The sequence below is a fragment of the Martes martes genome, assembly GCF_963455335.1.
Source record: "Martes martes genome assembly, chromosome: 1".
Lineage (NCBI taxonomy): Eukaryota > Metazoa > Chordata > Mammalia > Carnivora > Mustelidae > Martes > Martes martes.
Window position 1 is genome coordinate 44,976,564 of NC_137888.1, and position 20,667 is coordinate 44,997,230.

Below are 20,667 nucleotides of genomic sequence, written 5' to 3' on the forward strand. Positions count from 1 at the left end.
TCATTGATTTTATACCTTTTCTAATATGAGCATTTAAAGCAGTACATATTCTCTAAGGATTTAGTTACATGTCACAGATTTTGATGTTTGTTTCCTTTTTTATTTAGTGTGAAGTATTTTCTAACTTACCTTGTGAGTTCTTTTTTGATCCTTAGATTTTTTAGTAGTGTATTATTTAATTTCCATATATGGGAATTTTCTAGGTTTCTTTTTGTTACAGATTTCTAACTTAAATCCATTTGATAGAATAACATATTCTGTAAGATTTCATCCTTAGAAATATTGGGTCAATATTTATGTTGGTCTGGCTTGGTGAATGTTCCATCTGCAGTTAAGTAAAATATGTGTTTTGCTGTTGTTGGATGAAAGGTCTATAAATGTCAGTTGATAGTATTCATTTATTAGGTGCATATACAGTTAAAATTGTTTTGTCGTTTTGAGTGAGTGACACTTTTATAATTTTTAAATGCCTATCTTTTTCAAAGAGAAAGAGGCAAACCAAGAAACGGATTCTTAACTTTAAAGAAGAAACTGATGGTTACCAGGGGGGAGATGGGTGGGAGATGGGCTAACCAGGTGATAGGGATTGAGGAGGGCACTTGTGATAAGCATGGGGTGTTGTATGAGCAGGTGGTAAGTATGTATGGAAGTGTTGAATCACTAGATTGTATACCTGAAACTAATATTACACTGTATGTTAACTAGCTGGAATTTAAATAAAAACTTTTAAAAAGCACTGACGTATAATAAACTGCACAGAGAGCAACAACAAATGTCTGTCTTTTCCCTTCATCTTGAACACTACTTTGTCTAATAATAATGTAGCCATGCGAGCTTTCTTACATTTAAATGTATGCATGTTTTTCCATCCAATTCCTCTTGGCTTGTTTGTGTCCTTATGTTTAAAGTGTGTTTCTTGTAAACATTGTATGGTTATGTGTGGCTTTTTTACCCATTCTGACATTCTCTGTTTCAGGGTAAATTTTAGCTAGACTAAATATTTAAATGTAAAAATCACACCAATGCAGCAGTAGAAGAAACTATGGGAGAAGTTTAAAATAATTCTGGGGCAAGAGAAGGCCTTTCCAACTATAACACAGAACCCAGAATCCTTAAAGATTGATGAATTTGACTACATAAAAAGTTTTTAATTACAAAACAAACCATGAGCAGTCAAAGGCAAATGACAAGCAAGGGGCTTATTTGCAGTTCATATCAGAGCTACAGGACTTTTTTCCTTACTACTTATGGTGTTCCTACAAATCAGTAAGAAAATAAAAACTTAGGGGTGCCTGGGTGGCTCTGTCAGTTAAGCGGCTGCCCTCAGCTCTGGTCAGGATCCCAGGGTCCTGCATCAGGCTCTCTGCTCAGCAGGGAGCCTGCTTCTCCCTCTCCCTGTGCTTGTCACTTCCCCTGCTTGTGTTTCCTTTTTCTGTCAAATAAATAAATAAAATTTAAAAGAGAGAGAGAGAGAAACTTAATTGAAAAATGGGGAGTGGCGCCTGAGTGGCTCAGTCAGTTAAGGGTCTGCCTTCAGCTTAGGTCCTGATCCCAGGGTCCTTGGATGGATCCTGGAGTCAGGCTCCCAGCTCAGAGGGAAGTCTGCTTCTCCTCTTTCTCTGCCCCTCAGCCCAATTCATGCTTTCCTTCTCTTTCTCTCTCAAAAAAATAAAATCTTTAAAAAAAAGGAAAAAGTTTGGGTAAGATAGTTCATAAAAAAAGAAATAGAACCATCTTTTGAATATATACAAAAATTCTTGACCTTTCTCAAAACAAAGTAAACATATTCTGATAATACTTTTTACCTATCAACCATCATAAAAAGATCAACAGGTTTGATAACACTCTTGGCAAGGGTACTGGAAATGTTCATTCTTACACATTATTGTTGATATATAAATTGATACATTTTTAAAGGAAGACCTCGCAGTAATCACTATCAAAATAGCAATTTACATATCCTTTAACTAGCAACTCTACTTCCCAAATTTATCCTACCAGACATACTGCCCATGTACAAAATTTGTGGTGTACACTTTTATTCATTTCAGCATTGTTTATAGTTTTAAATATTGGCAACAATACAAGTATATCTCACTGGCTACTGATTAAACAAATTATGGGACATAGTACTAACAGGCAGAATATTCTGCAACTGCTAAAATAGTGAAGAAACTGCTCTTTATGTACTGGTATGGGACAAGCTCCAAGATAGGAAAGTAAGTGAAAAGCAGGAGATATCAAACTGAATAGTCTGCTACTATTTGTATAAAGAATAATATGTAATAAGTGTTTGAAAATATTTCTAAAAAGATGCCAGGTAATAGGTGATATACGTTAACTCTTCTAGTTAACTCTTCTAGAGTTAACCAACTAGTGGATGGCCTGGGACAGGTAGGAGGGAAATTCTTTTACTGTATACCATTTTGTGTCGTCTGAATTTTGAACTATTTAAATGCATTAACTATTCAAAACAATGAAAAGTGTTTCCAGAGTTGTAACAAAGTAAAATATCTTGTTAAAATATCTAGTTTGGGGGCGCCTGGGTGGCTCAGTGGGTTAAAGCCTCTGCCTTCGGCTCAGGTCATGATCCCGGGGTCCTGGGATCTCAGGTCATGATCCCGGGGTTCTGGGATCGATCCCCACATCGGGCTCTCTGCTCAGCAGGGAGCCTGCTTCCTCCTCTCTGTCTGCCTGCTTCTCTGCCTACTTGTGATCTCTGTCAGTCAAATAAATAAATAAAATCTTAAAAAAAAAAAATACCTAGTTTGTCACTTCTAACGAGTGCCTAAATCTAAAATTAAGATCTAGTTTGTTTCCCTTCTACTTTCATTTGAAGTTTGACTTCTTTCTGTTGACAGTAAAAACAAAACAAAATATTTGATCCCTGTGTAGGTACTTCTCAGTAACTGCTTACTGAGCCCCAACTCCCACCTCACTCATCTTTGTTTTAAAGCTCCAACCAGAGGACAGGTGTCTTTTTTTTTTTTTTTTTTTTTTAATTTGTCAGAGAGAGAGTGAAACAAGCAGAGGGAGCAGCAGGCTCCCTGAACAGGGAGCCAGATGAGGGACTCTGTCCCAGGACCCTGGGATCATAACCTGAGCCGAAGGCAGACCCTTAAGGGACTGAGCCACGCAGGCATTGCAGAGGGTGGATAGTCTTAAGAAAAAGTATTTTGTTAATTCTCTTGTCATTCAGATACATCCTTGACAGTGTATGTCTTTAAATGTTTGTGTATATGTGGTACAGAAAGAAGTGGTTGGAAAATAGTTTTAGTAAATTTCAATTGAAGAATTTGGGGAAATGACCAAAAAGCTGAAAGTGTGATGATAGTCTTATTTTGTCTTTTAGATATTAAGCACCGCCGAATACCAATCTTATTCTTTGCAAACAAAATGGATCTTAGAGATGCAGTGACGTCTGTAAAAGTGTCTCAGCTGCTGTGTTTAGAAAACATCAAAGATAAACCGTGGCATATTTGGTAATGTTTTATACTTACTCTTCATTACAGCATTCTAAAAAAAGTCTCCGAGCTTCAGTTCTTTGCTAAGCTTATGTGTAAGACACCTAACATGATAGGATGTAAGCCAAGGATTTAGTTGTATAGAATTGTAGTAGTGCAGGTATTCATGAATATTTTACTGTTAAAATTTTTTCCGATTTTGGCCTTCTTGGCTGGCTCAGTCAGAGCATGCAGCTATGGACCTCAGAGTTGTGAGTTTCAGCCCCACAGTGGGTGTAGAGATTACTTAAATAAATAAATCTTAAAAAAACAAAACAAAAAAAACTTTTCAAATCTTTCTGAGGATATGAAAATAGAAACAACTCTTTAAAAGATCTAGCCCACTTACCCAGTTTCAAGCCCACTGATTTCCTTCTGTACATTGAATCAGCCAACCACAATCCCATCTCAGGACTTTTGCACTTGTTAGTCCCTTTGTCTGAATCAGTCTCCAAAGTGATTTTCCTGGCTTGCTGTTGTACTTCCTTCAGGAAACCTCTCCTCATAACCCTCCAAAATATCATTATATCTTATCCCCCTGTCTCTTGTTTTTTTATATGCTTTGCTTTATATTTCTCTTGCCATGTCCTCTTTGGTTTTTGCTTGTTTTATAGTCTGTCTTCCTATACTACTGCATTAGTACCATGAGAGCTGGCATTTTATCAGTTTCGTTCACTCCGTAACCTTAGAATGATAATAGTACCAGGTACTTATCATACACACAACAAATACTGGTGTATGAGTATATAGAAATGTAAATATTAATTTTATTTGGATATACTAACACAGTTGAACTCTTCAGTATTTAGTATCTGAAATTATTATACATTGTTTATTTAAAAAGCAGTGTCTTATGGATATATTTAACTCTGGTGTGCCTTTCTGCCAAAATATTCCAATAAGGATAACCAGAAGTCATATATTAGATAGTATTTTAGTGCCTACCTTATATTAATTTAAGCTTTTTTTTTTTTTAAGATTTTATTTATTTGTCAGAGAGAGTGAGCGCAGGCAGACAGAGTGGCAGGCAGAGGCAGAGGGAGAAGCAGGCTCCCTGCTGAGCAAGGAGCCCGATGTAGGACTCGATCCCAGCACCCTGGGATCATGACCTGAGCCGAAGGCAGCCGCTTTATCAACTGAGCCACCCAGGCATCCCAATTTAAGCTTCTTTCTATCTACCCACCTACTCCCTCTGCTACAAGATGTCCTTCTCTTGCCAGTTCTCCCTTTTTTAAAAGAAGGTATTTATGGAGAAAGCCCGAAAAGTATACTACTCCTAGAAGAGAAACAGAATATGGAACAAGGAGATTCTAGAGCTCAAAAAAGAACTTTTAGATGAGAGCCTGAGAAAGCCCTTGAAAAGTCTTAGTGCTCAGGGCCACCATCTCCTTTACCCAGGAGTGAAACCCTATATACATATCTTGAGTAAAATCCTCCTTACTTTGGAATCAGAAGAGTCAATGTCTTTTGATTTAGAATTGTGGTTCTGCAATATTTGGTTGGTAAAGAAAGGAGGGATTTTAGGTAGAGAAGTATCTTAAGGTGAGCCTTTGTATTTCTCTCTAAATCATACCTCAATTAGTAATGCTCAAAGTAGAATAGTTTTTAATTTTTGCATTGTATTAAGCATTGTTTTGATAGAAAGTACAACATTAAAAACTATAGGTCTAATTTATAGTAAAAGATGCAGTCCTATTTTTAATTTTGAAATAGAAATTAATTTTGCAAGTGGAAAAAAATCTTAGTACTTAAAATCATCAGCAGTTGAATTTTAACAGATTTCTTTATTCAGTTGTGACATCTAAATACTTCTCAGTGAGAGAAAAGGTAATGTCCTCATGCTATAAGGATGTGTAGTATTACATTGCCAGATTCCTATGTATTCTGTATAACTTATAGAAGAATGCCAAGTATTTCTTTGAAAGTTGTTTATAATTTTGACTTTTCAAATAGTATCTCACTAATTTCTAGTGTTTCATTTGTTAAGCTTGTTTTTTAATTTTTCATTATTTTTTTAAGCATGTATAAAATTGAAAATACACTTATTTTTCTTTTCCAGTTTTAGAAATAAAGGTAACACTCAGTGTGCATATAAAATATTCTGTCTCTCTTGCCTTGAGTGCAAGTAAATTTACTGGACAATAAAGATTATAGAGAAATGCAGCCTGAAAAATTTTTGTGCTTTATTTTTAATCATTGTACTAAATATATAGCCAACTCTGATTTTCAGGCTCTGATTTTGTTAATGGTTTTTTTAAAAAAGTTCTTTGACAAAGTCCCTGGCACAATATGTATATACATATTTGCTTATTTACTCTTTTAATGAGGGCAACAGATAACAAATCAGATAAATAGATACATAAAATATCAGCTGGAAGGATGAAGAAAAGTAAAGTAGGACAATAAGAGAAAGAATGAGAGGTGCTCCCTCTGTGAAATCTAATTGAAGTCAGGGAGAAATTCATGCAAAAGTTTGGAGGAGTTGCTTGCCAGACAGAGAGGCCAGCCAAGTGAAAAGACTCTTAGATGAGAATGTATGTACCTTGTTGTGTTCCAGGAATAGCAAGAAGTGCTGGCTGGCTTGAGGAGGGAGATCTAGGGGGAAGTTGTAGGAGATGAGGCCATTGAGAAATAGCCATAGGCCATATCACACAGGTCCTAGTAGGACTTGGTAAAGACTTTGGCATTTATTCTAGTTATAGGTCTGATGATATATTCAAAAGGAAAGGTAGAATTCAAACATTTGGGAATTATTAGGAAAAGATGCAGGGCTTTTAGTATGGCACTAATGCCACCAGTAAAGGGGACAAGTTTTTCCATTTTATTACATGTTTGGTTGAGACCTTAGACTTGTTTGGGACTATAAGTGTGTGATAAAAATCAATACATTGATCTTTCTTGATTTAAGCATTTCAGTTACTGATGTTTTGCTGCTGATATGGATAATCTATAATTTACTTTGAGTAATTATCACATGCTGTCGATTTCTGTCTTTCTATTTTAAAATAATTCTATGATAAGTCATTCATAATCTAATTCCTTGGAAGTAATTTCTGTTTTGATTAGAATCAAATTAGTTATTAAGTAACGAGGTACACACTTAAAGGAGCCCTAATCATTAAGAAAATCCAATTATGTATACTAACTGCTATCAGTCTATGTCTTTGAAAAACATCTGATAGTATAAAAATCCTCTGCATTTTATTATTTTAGTTTATTGAACAACATTTTATAGATGCTAAAAATAAAGGCAGAGAGTTAAATAACCTGTCCAGGTTCCTGAAGCCATTAGATATAAGGATATGATTGAAATCTGAGATTTTTTTTTTTTATTCTACCAGTTTACCAAAGTTATAGGTTTATACCTTATAGATATCAAATCCCATTTCAAATAAAGTCAGTCCGTCATGTGGCTAAATTACAACCTAAGTCAAGCATTTCTAATTGGATAAATGTTATTGAGCCACTGGAGTTGGGCAAAGTAGAATAATAACTTTTTAGTGATAACACTTTTCCAAATGTCTATTATAAATCATGAATAAATTTCTCATGTCTTTTCTGAGCACTCAGACTTTTTCCTGTTTATATTCAGTTTCAGCGCTTACCAGTTTTGCTCAATATATGTTATTAGACTATATTAATTTGCCATATAGCAAAATTGTAATTATTTATTCTTATGGTTCTATGAAGTAATGAAATGGATATGTTTCTTATGGATTTTATTTCAGTGCTAGTGATGCCATAAAAGGAGAAGGATTGCAAGAAGGTGTAGACTGGCTTCAAGGTACATCACAAAATACCGTGCATCTTCAGCCTTCAGCCTTTATTTCCATTCTATTCATACTTTTCTTTCCCTTTTGACATTTCATTTTTACTATATCATTGCCTTTCTCATTTCCATTTATTTCTGCTGTCAGAAAAAACAATCGAGTAAGTATCCAATACCTTACTACATGTATTTCTTTTTTGTTGTTGTTTGTTTTGTTACTTGTTTTTTGTTGTTTTCTTGTTTTGGGGGTTTTTTGTTTTGTTTTGGTTTTTGGTGTTAAAAGGTTTATTAGGACAGGACCAATGGGCAGAAAGACCTGTACTGGGGTTGTGAGGAGCAACTGATTATATACTGTGAGGTTAGGAGAAATAGGGGAAACGGGAGGTTTTAAAAGAACTTTCATATGCTAAAGAGAACCTACAAGATTAGGGAGGCCTTTCCTTTGTCAAGTTAAGGTTGTTTTTCCCTCTAGCAAGGCATTAACATTAAGATCCTTAGGAGCTTCCTGGAAGAATGTGTCACATAGCCTACGGAGGAATGTGGTGGAGGGCAGATGGCGGGTGTCTGCTTATGCTTTGTCTTCAGCAAGCCTTCTGCTCTCTCATCATTTTCCCCATCAACAGTTTTGACCCTTAAACATGTTGAAGATGGAAGGTCTCATCTTCTGTAACTTCTTCCTGCTGAATGGGGCATGGAGATGTCCCTACCTATGGGTCAGTATTGGTCAGTTATGGAGCATATAGAGGAGATACGAAAGGGGGAGGCAGTTGAATCCAACGTGGTCAACATACACGAACCTCCATGAGTAGAAAATTTCATCTGTCCACTGGAAGTTAGGCAGTGAAGGAGTCTTGACACTAGGCAGGGAGACACCAGAAATAACAGAATAAGATTAATATTGTAATGAGAAAGAGAAATCTGAATAAAAGAGCTTTGATAGTTGACCTTTGATAATTTTCCTCCAGTCCAGGAGTGTAAAGCAATCACTAAAGGAAAGAGAGATCATTTAAAATGCTAATTTGAGTATTCATTCATTTAGAAACCCAGATATATTTTTGTGGTAATCTGAAATGTATAAATGGCATTTTGTCTTTATTTTAGCACAAGTTTCACCTTAATGTAGCAGTGAAAACTTCTATTGCCATTCTATGTTGTAAAACTGGTTCATGCATATGTATTACTTCAGTATTTAATGGAGAAATGCTATTGTGAGTGTCCTTTAGGGCTTTGACCATGTACTAATTAAGAGCTTCATGTGCAAAACATCCTCCAGGCTCAAAGAGGGAACAAAGATGGATGCTAGGTGGTCATACCAATGTAACACAAAACGTGTCCACTGTTGTTTTAAATTTGGAAGATTGGCCGGGTTGGTAATGATTTTAATAACGTGTCTATGCATTCAGGCGAAACCCAAAGTATCCAGCCTAAAACACAAGTTAGAGATACATAGTCAGTGGGTTTCGTTAGGACCCAGTCATATAATTTTGGGCATCCTTTAACTGATATTAAGATATCAAGGGCTATTCAGTTTTAGAGGGCCACCTTTTGAATTTGCTGGTGACTGCCATGTCAGGCCTAAAGATGGTCACTGTACACCTGGCTAAAGTCTCTACTTGTAATTTTACATTAATAGAGGTAGTTCCTAGGACAAATATGACTAAGGAATAAAACCATTAAGAAGCTCTCTTTGAGGTCCAGCCTTAACAATATCCTAATTACAAGGAATCACTGTCAAGTGAGAGACTTGTCTCAAGAGATTAGGGCAAGTTCATCCCCAAGTGCATCATCCAATCCAATCATAGAGAAAATGGGGTCATCCATTATCTCCACAAGTCTATAATTAACCTCATGGAGTGGGATAGGCTCCAGCTTTTAAAAAAAATTTTTCATTTTCCTTAAATAAGGAAATTGGTCAAGATGATATTTGAGTTACACAGTTGTTGGGGGATTAATCCCATTTTCCAGGTGTTTAAATAATAATATGCACATGGGGTCCTCACATCCCCACAGCACAAGCAATAAGATTATCTGTATATGAGCTGTTGTATAGTAAATATATAAAAACTCTATCTCTGCAGTTTACCTCAAGTTGTCTAGCTTAAGCAAACAACACTTAAGGACAATCAAAACTAGGATTTAACATTTGCAAAGGTGGGTTATTGAAACATAATTTTTCTCTCTAAAATAACCCTCATTTCCAGAGATAGCCAAATCAAGATGAATTTGTCTACAAAACAAGTCCAATTTTAATAAACTTGGCCTAATTATTTACATAAGTAGCCTCTCCTGGCCAGAAGCCAAGTCAAGTACTTGCCATCAGACATGCCTGCAATTCCTGTAGATTTAGGTGGATTCCTCTTCACAAGGTCCCCAATATATCCTGAGGTTCCTGTACCAGCCAGGAAGTGACATTCTTTACTCACCTGGTGACGCTGCTGGGAACTCTGTAAGCAAGGTATTTCCAAGGGGCTTTATACGCCGTGTTTCGTGAAGTCAGCCTTAGTTCCTCAAAGCCGTTTGGTCATATCTGAGTCTAGGTCTGTCTCTCTCAAATATGATATTCCAGTCAAAGCCTTGATAAAATAATCAATGTTTCCAATGGTGTCCTGTTACAAGAACAGAAATAATAATAAAACAAATTAAAGCATTTAACTTTTTTATCTACCTGAATCCTCCAGAATTCAGAAGGTCCCATGGCAATCATAGTCAATTACATAAGTTTGGTAAGAATCTGTTCTCCTTGTAACAGGCTACATTTACTTCTATTACATTTTTCTGAAGGGTTTATTTAAATAAATAATTTACATCTTTACAATCAATATACATGGCAACTCTAGAAAATTTCAATTTATGGCAACAAATTTCTGTCAGATCTAGTGATAGAAGCACATTTGAAGTTTGGGACAAATTCCGGGCCTTAACTGTCAATAATTAAAAATAAGTTTGAATGGCATATATCTCCTAAGAATCATGCTGAACTCTTCGTATAGCTCCATTTATACATGTTTACACAAATTTTAACACTCATTTAGTATTGTAGATACCAGTGTTCTACTGATGTTTTGTATATTGCAGTTTTGTTATTCATCTAAAATAGCTATCATTGATTGGTACAGTTTTACCATATCAAGGAATAAATTAAGATGTATCATTTCCTCTAAGATTATGTTGTTTATAACCATAGGAATGGATTCAAACAGTTACCCACACAGAGCCATAGATGTGAATGAAACCAAGTCCTGTAGGTTCTTTTATTACAGGACCCAAGTCAGGCTGAAAAATGTCCATTTGTGAGCAGAACTGGGGATCATTCCTATCAAGAATCTCCCAGCCCTGAACAAGGGTGAATAACAAAATATTATTAATTCTACTTGTAGTCTTGTGGCTATAAGTTTAATTTCTTCTACACTGACCTTTTAATGCTACTTATATATGTAATTTTGTGTTTTCTTATGCATATTCTGGTGAATCTAACAATAGCCTGCTTGACCATGCATAAAGAGACATACTATCTCTTTGGTTCATAGTATTAAATGTATATCTGATCAATATTTTTATGTGTTATTAGTAAAATATGGTATTTTCATAAACTGCACAGACTGTTTTTTGTTGTTTTTGTGTAGACATCATGACATTTACCATTAAAGAATGTTATAGTCATACTTTACAATTAAGTAAAACATAATTGAGAACCTCTAATGGTGATAAAGAACTGGTTTACACTTCTGATGCTTTTATGGGACTTATTCTCCATAAAACAGGTTAAGGAGCAATGTTCTACAGAAGATCAGAAGCATATTTTCAGCCTTGATTTACTTTCCCAGTCCTTATTGCTCACAGTGAAGATACAGCATGGATAAAACCCTACTGTTGCTCATAAAAACATAGTACCTACTGAAAATAGGTTGATAAATTGTAGTTCTCACTTCCTTTTTTGTTGGTATATTTTGTCTGTAGTAACAAGGCCACTAGGTGTCAGTAACGATCTAACATCACAGTTCCACTTGCCAACTCTGGTCTTACTACTCATTTTTGTGTCTTTGATTTGTCTGATTTATTATCTTTGTATCTTACTTCCCCTTTTGTAAGGAGGATACACTATTGGAAATATTTTTGTGCCTTTGTGTTACCATATTATTTTATGTAACTTTTAGAGCAGTTTTCTGTGAACAGTTTCCCTATCTTATGTAGGGAGTATAGAATAGCAATAAAAAATATTTGAGCTTTTGAGTCTAGCAGATTTATTCTACTACTTACTATTAACAATTATCTGTTATTTTATTTTGAAGATAATTTTTTTTTATTTAATTTTTTTTTTTTTTTTGACAGAGAAATCACAAGTAGGCAGAGAGGCAGGCAGATAGGAAGGGAGAAGCAGGCTCCCTGCTGAGCAGAGAGCCCGATGTGGGGCTCGATCCCAGGACCCTGGGATCATGACCTGAGCCGAAGGCAGAGGCTTAACCCACTGAGCCACCCAGGTGCCCCTTGAAGATAATTTTCATCACCTATACAAATAAAAAATAAAATGTCAGAAATTGTATGGATTAAATAAAACACTGTGTTAAAGTGTCTCAGATAAGAAAAAAAAACAGTAAATGTTAAATTTACCTTCTACCTAAGTGCTCTCTATTTAGGAGAGGAGGAAACTTAGGACATAGATGTTATCAGCTTGGTTTTGAATAGGAGATCCTTTGTTCATCTTTCCTATGTAATAGTAAGTAGTTTACATTTTGATTCTCCAGACTGTCTCTCTGGATTTAAAAAGAGGTAAAAGCACATTTTGCAAATTAGGTAGCAGTAAATATAGGAGACTAATCCATACCTGTAACTTAACTTATTAGCCAACGATTTTTATTTAAATTTAACTATGAAAGATATTCTGAATTTATATCTCTTCATTTTGCTTCCAGAATTGTGAAATTTCCTAGTATGATAAACAAGAAAGCCTCTGATTCATTTTGGACCAATTTAATCTTACTATTTTAGTGTTGAAAATTTTTGAGTAAAATATTAAATGACATATATTGTGCCATGATCCCCTTCTCTTTTGAAAGGATTTTCAATAATTACCTATATCTTATAACCCAAAGACAAGAACCCCTGAGTAGACTATGAAATGTTTTTTAAAACCACCAAAGAATATACAGAAACCATTGCAGAGGCATAAGTTGTTTTCTAGTTCTGAAACTTTCAAATGAGTTTTTTTTTTTTAAGATTTTATGTATTTGTTTGACAGACAGAGATCCCAAGTAGGCAGAGAAGCAGGCAGAGAGAGAGGGGGGGAAGCAGGCTCCCTACCGAGCAGAGAGCCCGATGCGGGGCTCAATCCCAGGACCCCAGACCATGACCTAAGCTGAAGGCAGAGGCTTTAACCCACTGAGCCACCCAGGCGCCCCTCAAGTGAGATATTTATAAAAAGAAGTATTTCCACATGACTAATGAAACATACTCATTTTATCACTTTATCTGGGAAAAGTTAATGCTTCCAAGATTTTAAAATAAGACTTTTATATGCATATGGGTGTTCCAATCAGAGATAAAGGACTGAACACACACTTAGTTTCATCCTCTTCTCAAATCTAACTAATATGGGGGCCTTTGGTTTACAGCATTACCCTACAGGAGCAAAAAAAAAAAAAAAATTACAAAAATGGCAACCAAATTTTAGAAGCTGGATGTCTGATGAATGTTGGATGATTTAAGAGACCTGAGAAAGGTGAATTCTAAACTAGCATCCTACTTTACATTGCAGATCCCCTCAAAGGCTCAGATATTGATGAAAGGTGGAAAGAAGGATGAGGTGGGGCTGAAAAGATAAGAGAGTTACACTTTCTTGCCCCCCAAAAAGATTAGAGGTTCATTCTTGGAGAGAGTCAGAGTATCTCCAGACTGGGGAATACCAAGCACAACTGTGTGTGGCAGTGCTGATCTGAAAATGAGGAATAACTGAAAGCTTTTATACCACATAGTATAATCCTCTTCCACCTTCTCCTTCGTCTCCAAGAAGACACTGTCAGTAGGCAGGATATAGAAAGTCATCTTTGAGGAATCAAACCAGCGAGAGAAAAGATCTAAAGCTATTAACAACAAAGATTCCCAAGAAAATGGTGTAGCTAGCTACACTAGAATAAAGATCATATTTGATAGGCCTCACACATACATATTGAAATTTTGGTCAGCTTGATAGTGTTCATTCATACTTATGAGAAGATGGCAAAGGATCATCAGGCATTTGAGGACCAAAACATTAAAAATTATGGAACATCAACAAACCAAAAAAGTGGGTTAGAGGAAGTAGTATTTATTTAGGGAGAATATTAAAAAAAAAAAAAAAGAAAAACTGTTGGGGTATCCTCAAAGAGATAAGAAAAGGTATTACTTTCATGAATATGACCAGGGATACTACTTGAAAAGGACCAATGGTGGGGGAAAAAGTTCTTGGAAAATAATAGAACAGAAGAAATGGAAAACTCAATAAAAAGAAGATAAAGGCATTCTCTCAAGAAAGTAGAGCAAAAAGATAAAATTGGAAAGAAAAGAAAGAGGGGGCCCAATATCCAAATAATACAAATTTTAGAATGAGCGAAGAGAAAGTAGAAGGGAAAAAATTTACCAAGTAAATCACCAAACAGTATTTTCCAGAACTGAATGATGAATTTAGTTGAAAGGCCTCTTGGGAGCCCAGTGCAGTGAAAAAACATTCCCACACCACGGCTCACCATTATTTTTTTTCAACACTGAAGACAATGGAAGATTCTACAGGCTTCCTGGGAAGAAAATAAGTTTCAGTTAAGGATAAGGAAACAGAAATAGCATCAGATTTCTAATCATCAACATTTGGAAGCTGTAATATAATTGGGCCATGCCTGGAAAAGTCCAAGGAGAAAATAATGGAATTATATGCTCAGGCAGTGTCAGTTTATTGTAACTGTAGAATTAAATCATCTTCAGCCATGCATAGTCTCAAGAATGTACTTTCTATACCTTTTACTAAAGTAGCCATTGAGAGGTATACTCTTACATAACAAGGGAATAAACCAAGAGGAGAAAATAAGCGACCACGAAACAGGAAAACCAGTATAAGAACCTGTGTGAAGGATCCTCAGGTTGATCATGAAAGATAATGAAATCCTAGAATGGTAATGAGAGATCCCTTATGAAGATGGCTGGGCAAACATAGCGAACAACTGGTCCACATTAGAGAGTTTTGGAAGACTAATGGAGAATTCTTCAAGAAAGTGGAATTCATAAGCTATGTAATATGCTTCATAGTAATAAAGGTTTAAACAGTGTGAGAATAGTGGGAATGAATTAGTGTTAAGTATCTTGAAAAACTAAGGACTAGAGAATAAGGCACACTTATTAAAACAGGGAAAATGTAGAAGAAAGGAAGAATAACAGGGAGGGAGATATAACCTGTTTCAGTTGTGAACAGCGTGTAGAGTCATCATATGACTAGATTACTGTGGTAGAAGAATGGGAGTGCTGGACGCATAACAAGGGTTGCAGGGCAGCACAGAGTGAGAACTGAAGCCTCATACTACAGTGAAGGAACTGATATTTCAAAAAGTAATTTAAAAAGTATATTACTTAGAGATACAGAGGTAAATCTCCTAAAAGGGGTTAGAAATGGTTGCCTAAGAAAGGAAGAGGAGATGAGCCAAGGGACTGCTATTTTTCATATAAGCCTTGGAGAACTCGTTGGCTCCTAACTGTGTACATGTACAATGACAGAATCAAAAGCTACAGTGTGTTTGTGCTTTAAACAAACAGTTATGTGCATAGGCTTCCACAGTGTTTTTATAGATTTTTCTTGGATTACTTTAGAAAATGGATTTTGCCTGTGGAGACTGATAATTTTTTGTTTGTTTTTTGTTATCAGATCAGATCCAGGCTGTGAAGACATGAAAAGATAGTATTTGGAAACCTCAACAGTTTCAATTCAAGGAATGTATCTTAAGGCACACTGAATACTTCAAATTTTTTTAAAAGATGTTTGTGCATCTAGGAATACTTCATAATCTTCTGCTTGCATTTATGGACTCTGAATGAACTTTTTAAGAACATAGGACTTCAGGTATGCTAATCTGACCATTAATTATATTAAAACTAAATCATTCCTCAGAAGGGCTCCTTCCCCAGAATTATCAACTTCTTAGTAAAAGTCTACATTTGATTGTAATTAGAATGTTTAAACTCAGAGTTATAAGCCATCTCAATATCTCATCATGATTTATAATATCTTTAATGCATCTTTTTAAAATTGTCTTACAAAGTTTAGTTTATGGTATGACTTTGCAGTATGATTGTGTTTGGAAAAAGAACTTTAAATATTTATAAGGGACCATGGGTAATTAATATATACATAAAATTTTTACTATATGTCACTATCAATAAACATAATATACAATGTACAAAGTAGTGTACTTTGTTTACGCTGAAAAGAATAATGCTGTGTTAACGTAATATTTAGTGTTTTACTGTCAAGCATTTGTAAGTTTTCTGAGACCAAATTAAGCTGAATTTATTTATCCAGTGAATCTGTATTGAACCTCTCTGTACCTACACTAGTCCGACATTGTCCCAGGCAATGGTGATACAAGGTAAATAAATCAAGACATATTCTTTATCCATAGAGAACTTAAATTTAATGAGGGTGATTTTGAGAACCTTTTCATACATAGTATCTAATTTTATTTTTGGCTACATGAGTATCTTGGATTTTAAGATTAAGAGGTATGCAAATGAATTAATGATTCTTAAATAATTACTTTAACTGACTTCTTGTTTCTTTAAAATGCCTCCAATTACTATAGCACTTTCTTAAAATAAACTGTGACTCACCAAACTGTGTTTTTCCTGAGCATAAACTGCTACAAAAATGTTGTTTAGAATTTTAGACACATCTCAGGCATCTACTCTATGCAAATTGTGTTAGTTCTCAAAACTTAGAGACCACTTATAATTGTGAACTCTGAATAGAAGCTTTCATTTTAAATAAACCACTAGAAAACAGTATATAGAGCAAGGGTGTCAATCCTGAAAAACACTACATATAAAGAACTGTAATATACAATGTGTAAAACATCTTACCATGTCCTTAGCTGTGAAAATCATAAAAACAGGAGGCAAGCGGCACCTGGGTGGCTCAGTCAGTTGAGCATCCGCCTTCAGCTCCTGCCCTTTTCTCTCAAATATGCAAAATCTTTAAAGAAAATAAAAATTAAAAAGGAGGCAAAAGATAAGTGAGTAATACTAGGTATGCTACCGTAACTGTGGTACTGGTGTACATGCCATAGAGATTTGAATTGAAATCCTTTTAAAAAGTAAAGTTTTATAATTCAGTTTCTCTTAGGCCAAAAATCCCAGTGGTTTGGAATCTGGTAAATTAAAAGTTACCCAGAATATTTAAATAGTCCAGCATTTCAGCTAGCTTGCAGGCCTCTGATTTGATGAGGATACAAAGTGAGATTCTCATTAATCTAGAGTTGCCTCAAATATAAAAGGGACATGAAAACACTGAATGTAGTTTAACAAAATACCTATATGCTGTTGTTCTGGAGGATAGGAGAATAGTTTAGGAGGATGGAGAAAGAGTATATTACAGTTCAAATCCTTATCCACCAGAAAGATTATAATAGTTCAATAATAATAACTATCACTATATAAACAATATATAATAGCTATCATAATAATAATAATAGCTATCACCATATGAACAATATATAATAGCTATCACAATAGTAATAATAGCTATCACTATATGAACACTATATTTTGAGCTAGATATTACTACACATACTGGATTTTGAATTATTTAATTGTCGCAATAACCTTGTGTGGTAGGTAGGTTTTATTATTTGTTTCAGAGACAAGGAAACAGAGACCTGAAAAAGTTACTTGCTAAATGGCACTAGTAAATGCTGGTGCTATGATTTGGAACCAAACCATCTGTTTAAGATAGGTGAAATCAAGAGACAAGAGTATTACAGATAGTAGTAATACAGAGCTATCTGCCACAAGGATAGCAAAAAGGATTGAAAAGGCTCTCATTGGGGTGGGAAACCAGGATGGGGTGGGAAAGTCAGAGAAAAGTGACTACTATTTTGTTTTGTTTTTGGTTTTTTTCTTCTTTTAAGTCTCTGAATACTTCAGATTTTCAACTCTGGGTGTAAATGAGTAATAAAAATACTTTTTAAAACTACGCTGATACTAAATTAATTAGTACTGCTAATTAGTACTAATTAATTAGTACTGCACAAACTGCTGTAACTCATACCTGTGCAAATATTTAGAAGAGAGAAAAGTACTTTTTCCTTAGTTTCCATGATCTCCAAATCTAGTTTATGCTCTATTAACATCTGTACATTTTCATGTGAAGATTATGTAGAAGCACATTGGACTACAGGATGCCAAAAGTGTGGATAAGCTGAGGTTATTGCATTTGTATTTAACATGGTATACAATTAAAATTTATTGCATTAAAACTCAAGCAAGTGTTTTTTCATGTTTAGACATCACTCTGTTGCGATTTTAATTCATTAAGCTCTTTATTTCAATATAAACACTTCATAAAATGTTCAAAACTTATTGTATGTATTGTATTTAAGTATTTATATGTGGCCCTATTCAGCCCATGCCTTGTAAATCACAAAAGAGTTCAGTTTTATATAAATTTGTTTTTCATTTATAGGTTGTCTGCTAAAAACTGTGAATTATTTTTTGAGTGCTTAAGTTATTTTTTTTCTTTAGAATTCTTGGCATAACACGTTGTGATTTCCATAAATATATGCAGTTACTCTTGGGAATACTTAAGGCAGATACCTCCTACATGTAACTGTGGTGTGTTAAAATGCTGTAGCATTTTAACTATGCATATTTTCTGCTTTTTGATTATTCTCTTACTTTTTAGATTAAAAACAAATAAAACAGATTAAATGTTCACTTAAATGGATTTAAAATAGGTTTGTCCATTTCTGTGGCTGGGGGGAAATACTACAATAATAGAAAATTGGTTATTGTGTTTAATTGAATGTTTCAGGTAACATAGTTATTATATTCATAGTGAATTTTTCTCATTAAGGATGCTCCTGCTGGGATTTACAAGGGACTTCCTCAGGACCATTACTGAGTCTTCCTTCTGATCACTCAATTTTAATGCCACGCTTGGAGTTTCATCAATGTACAGTGCTAAACTCTTTCTGGTGATTTAGAGTAAACCAAGAGGGACAAATTAAATCTTTTTCCAAATTTGAAGTCACCAAGTAATGCTACATACAAGTCATAGAGGAATAGTAGGTATTTTGAAAACAAAATTTGGTTAGATATGTAGTAGTAAATAATAAGCATTTTTATAGCTTTTAGTATGTGCCAGGAACTTTTTAAGTACTTTACATATATTAATTCATTTAATCCTCTTGACAACCCTATGAAATAGGTGTTCTCATCTCTGTTACATAGATCAGGTGTCAGCAAACTACCAACCTGGTTCTGTATAGCCCTTGAACTAATAATTTTATATTTTTAAAGGATTAATTAAGAAAAAAAGAGCAACAGATACTATAATGTGGTCTGTAATGCATAAAATTATTTATACCCTGGGGCTTTACATAAAAACGGTTGACCCATGTTATAGTGCAAATAAGCAGGACCCTGGATTTTGAGTCTAGACAATCCGGCTCCAAAATGTATGTTCTTAACCTCTATGAGGTTTGTCAAAAAGCTAAAGATTTTCTAAAATGGAATAGAACAATTTGCAAATTACTTCTTTCTTAAATAATTATATTAAGTATGAAAAATTAGATTCAGATGCCTACAAAGTAATGCTCTTTGAAATCTTTTTTCCTCCCCTGGTAAGACTGATGTCCTAGCCTTCTGAAGTGTTTTTCCTTCCTTTTCTTTAAATGAGTAGCATCACATTGGGCATATTCTGAAACATTAGACATGTTAAATTTTAAAGAATTTTTTATTTATTAGAGAGAGTGCACGTATTGTGGGGAAGGGGCAAAGGGAAAGGGAGAGACAGTCCTAAGTGGACTCCATGCTGAGCATGGAGGCCGATGTGGAGTTCAGTCTCATCATGCTGATATCACAACCTGCGCCAAAACCAAGAGTCGGACACAACCCTCTGAGCCACCCAGGCACCCCTGGACACATTAATATTTTAAAGTATAACCACACACACAGGTTATCCCTAAGCACGTGCTTTGACTTTCCAGATTTCGCTATGACTTTTACCAGTATATTTTGACATAAATGATAAGTAGTGTTGATAGTCTTGAAATACATATGGTAAAATTGGGAACATTTATGATTCAGTTTGTAGATACGTATTTTTTAAAAAGATTTATGTATTTTTAGTGAGAGCACAAGCTGGGGGAGGGGCAGATGGTGGGAGAGAATCTCAAGCCAACTCCCCTCCAAGCAGGGAGCTCCATGTGGGGCTCGGTATCTGGACCCATGAAATTATGACCTGAGCTGAAATCAAGAGTTGGAAACTTAACCGACTGAGCCACTCAGGGACCCCGTGGATATGCATTTTAAGTTAAGTGATCACGAGTAACAACTATAGCTAAAAATATTTTCTTGATTATAAACTTCATGGTTATCCCTCCATCTTCTAAATTTTTGCCATGTGACTGGTGATATATATCCATCCATAAAGCATGAGGCCCCAAGTTAGTCTCTCTCTCTCTCTCTTTCTCATTCTCTTTTGCAAAAGTTTATAAATTCTTCCAGGTATTTTATGGAATACCTTAATGTAGTAAACTGAAATAGGTTTATGATTCTTCCAGTTAAATGAAATCATTAATGTTGGCAGTTAAAGCCAATTTTACATTCAAGCTCTATCTTAGCCTTAGTGTACTCTGTGGTTGTGGGTGAGCATGCTCACACTTCACTCACCAGTGATCATTAACTTTTTTCCTTGGGCTTTCTTGGGCAGATTCGTAGATCTATCTTGCAAATGTTATTCTTATCATTTTTCAGGGTTTTTAAAAAAATTTTGTTATTTGTTTTTATAACTCTTAAATGTGATATTATCTGCTCTTGTCATTTCTGGAAACCTTATTATTTATTTGATAGAGTTTTAATATATTTTTAGATGCTAGATTATTAATGTCTTAAATAATATCTGCTAATTCGGTAAGTTTAATTTATACATTCACAAAATACAACTTATCCTTTTTACATTTAAAACCCCTATACTATGAATAATTTTATTTATGCATAGCAGGACAAGATTTTTTAAGAACACATCCCAAAACCCTAGGATTTTGAAGAACATAAAAGCCACCCTCAAGTAAGCGTAGTGATAGTCAGTTGATCAAAAGTGACCTTGGAAGGGACCGCCTGGGGGGCTCAGTCAGTTAAGCATCCAGCTCTTGTTTCAACTGA

At 34.9% G+C, this 20,667-nt stretch overlaps 1 protein-coding gene across 2 annotated transcripts in view; it reads left to right on the forward strand.

Moving 5' to 3' along the window:
* ARL6 (ARF like GTPase 6) overlaps positions 1–16,472 on the forward strand; it is a 40,954-nt gene extending 24,482 nt beyond the window's left edge. The window contains exons 6-9 of one of the 2 annotated variants that reach the window (XM_080810191.1): positions 3,353–3,482; positions 7,232–7,287; positions 12,882–12,988; positions 15,155–15,237. In XM_080810191.1, the coding sequence (XP_080666317.1) occupies positions 3,353–3,482; positions 7,232–7,287; positions 12,882–12,940 (245 nt within the window). In that variant the 3' untranslated portion in view covers positions 12,941–12,988; positions 15,155–15,237. Of the gene's footprint in view, positions 1–3,352; positions 3,483–7,231; positions 7,288–12,881; positions 12,989–15,154 lie in introns of both variants that reach the window. The other variant, XM_080810192.1, reaches the window with a different exon arrangement.
* The last annotated feature ends 4,195 nt before the right edge of the window (positions 16,473–20,667 follow it).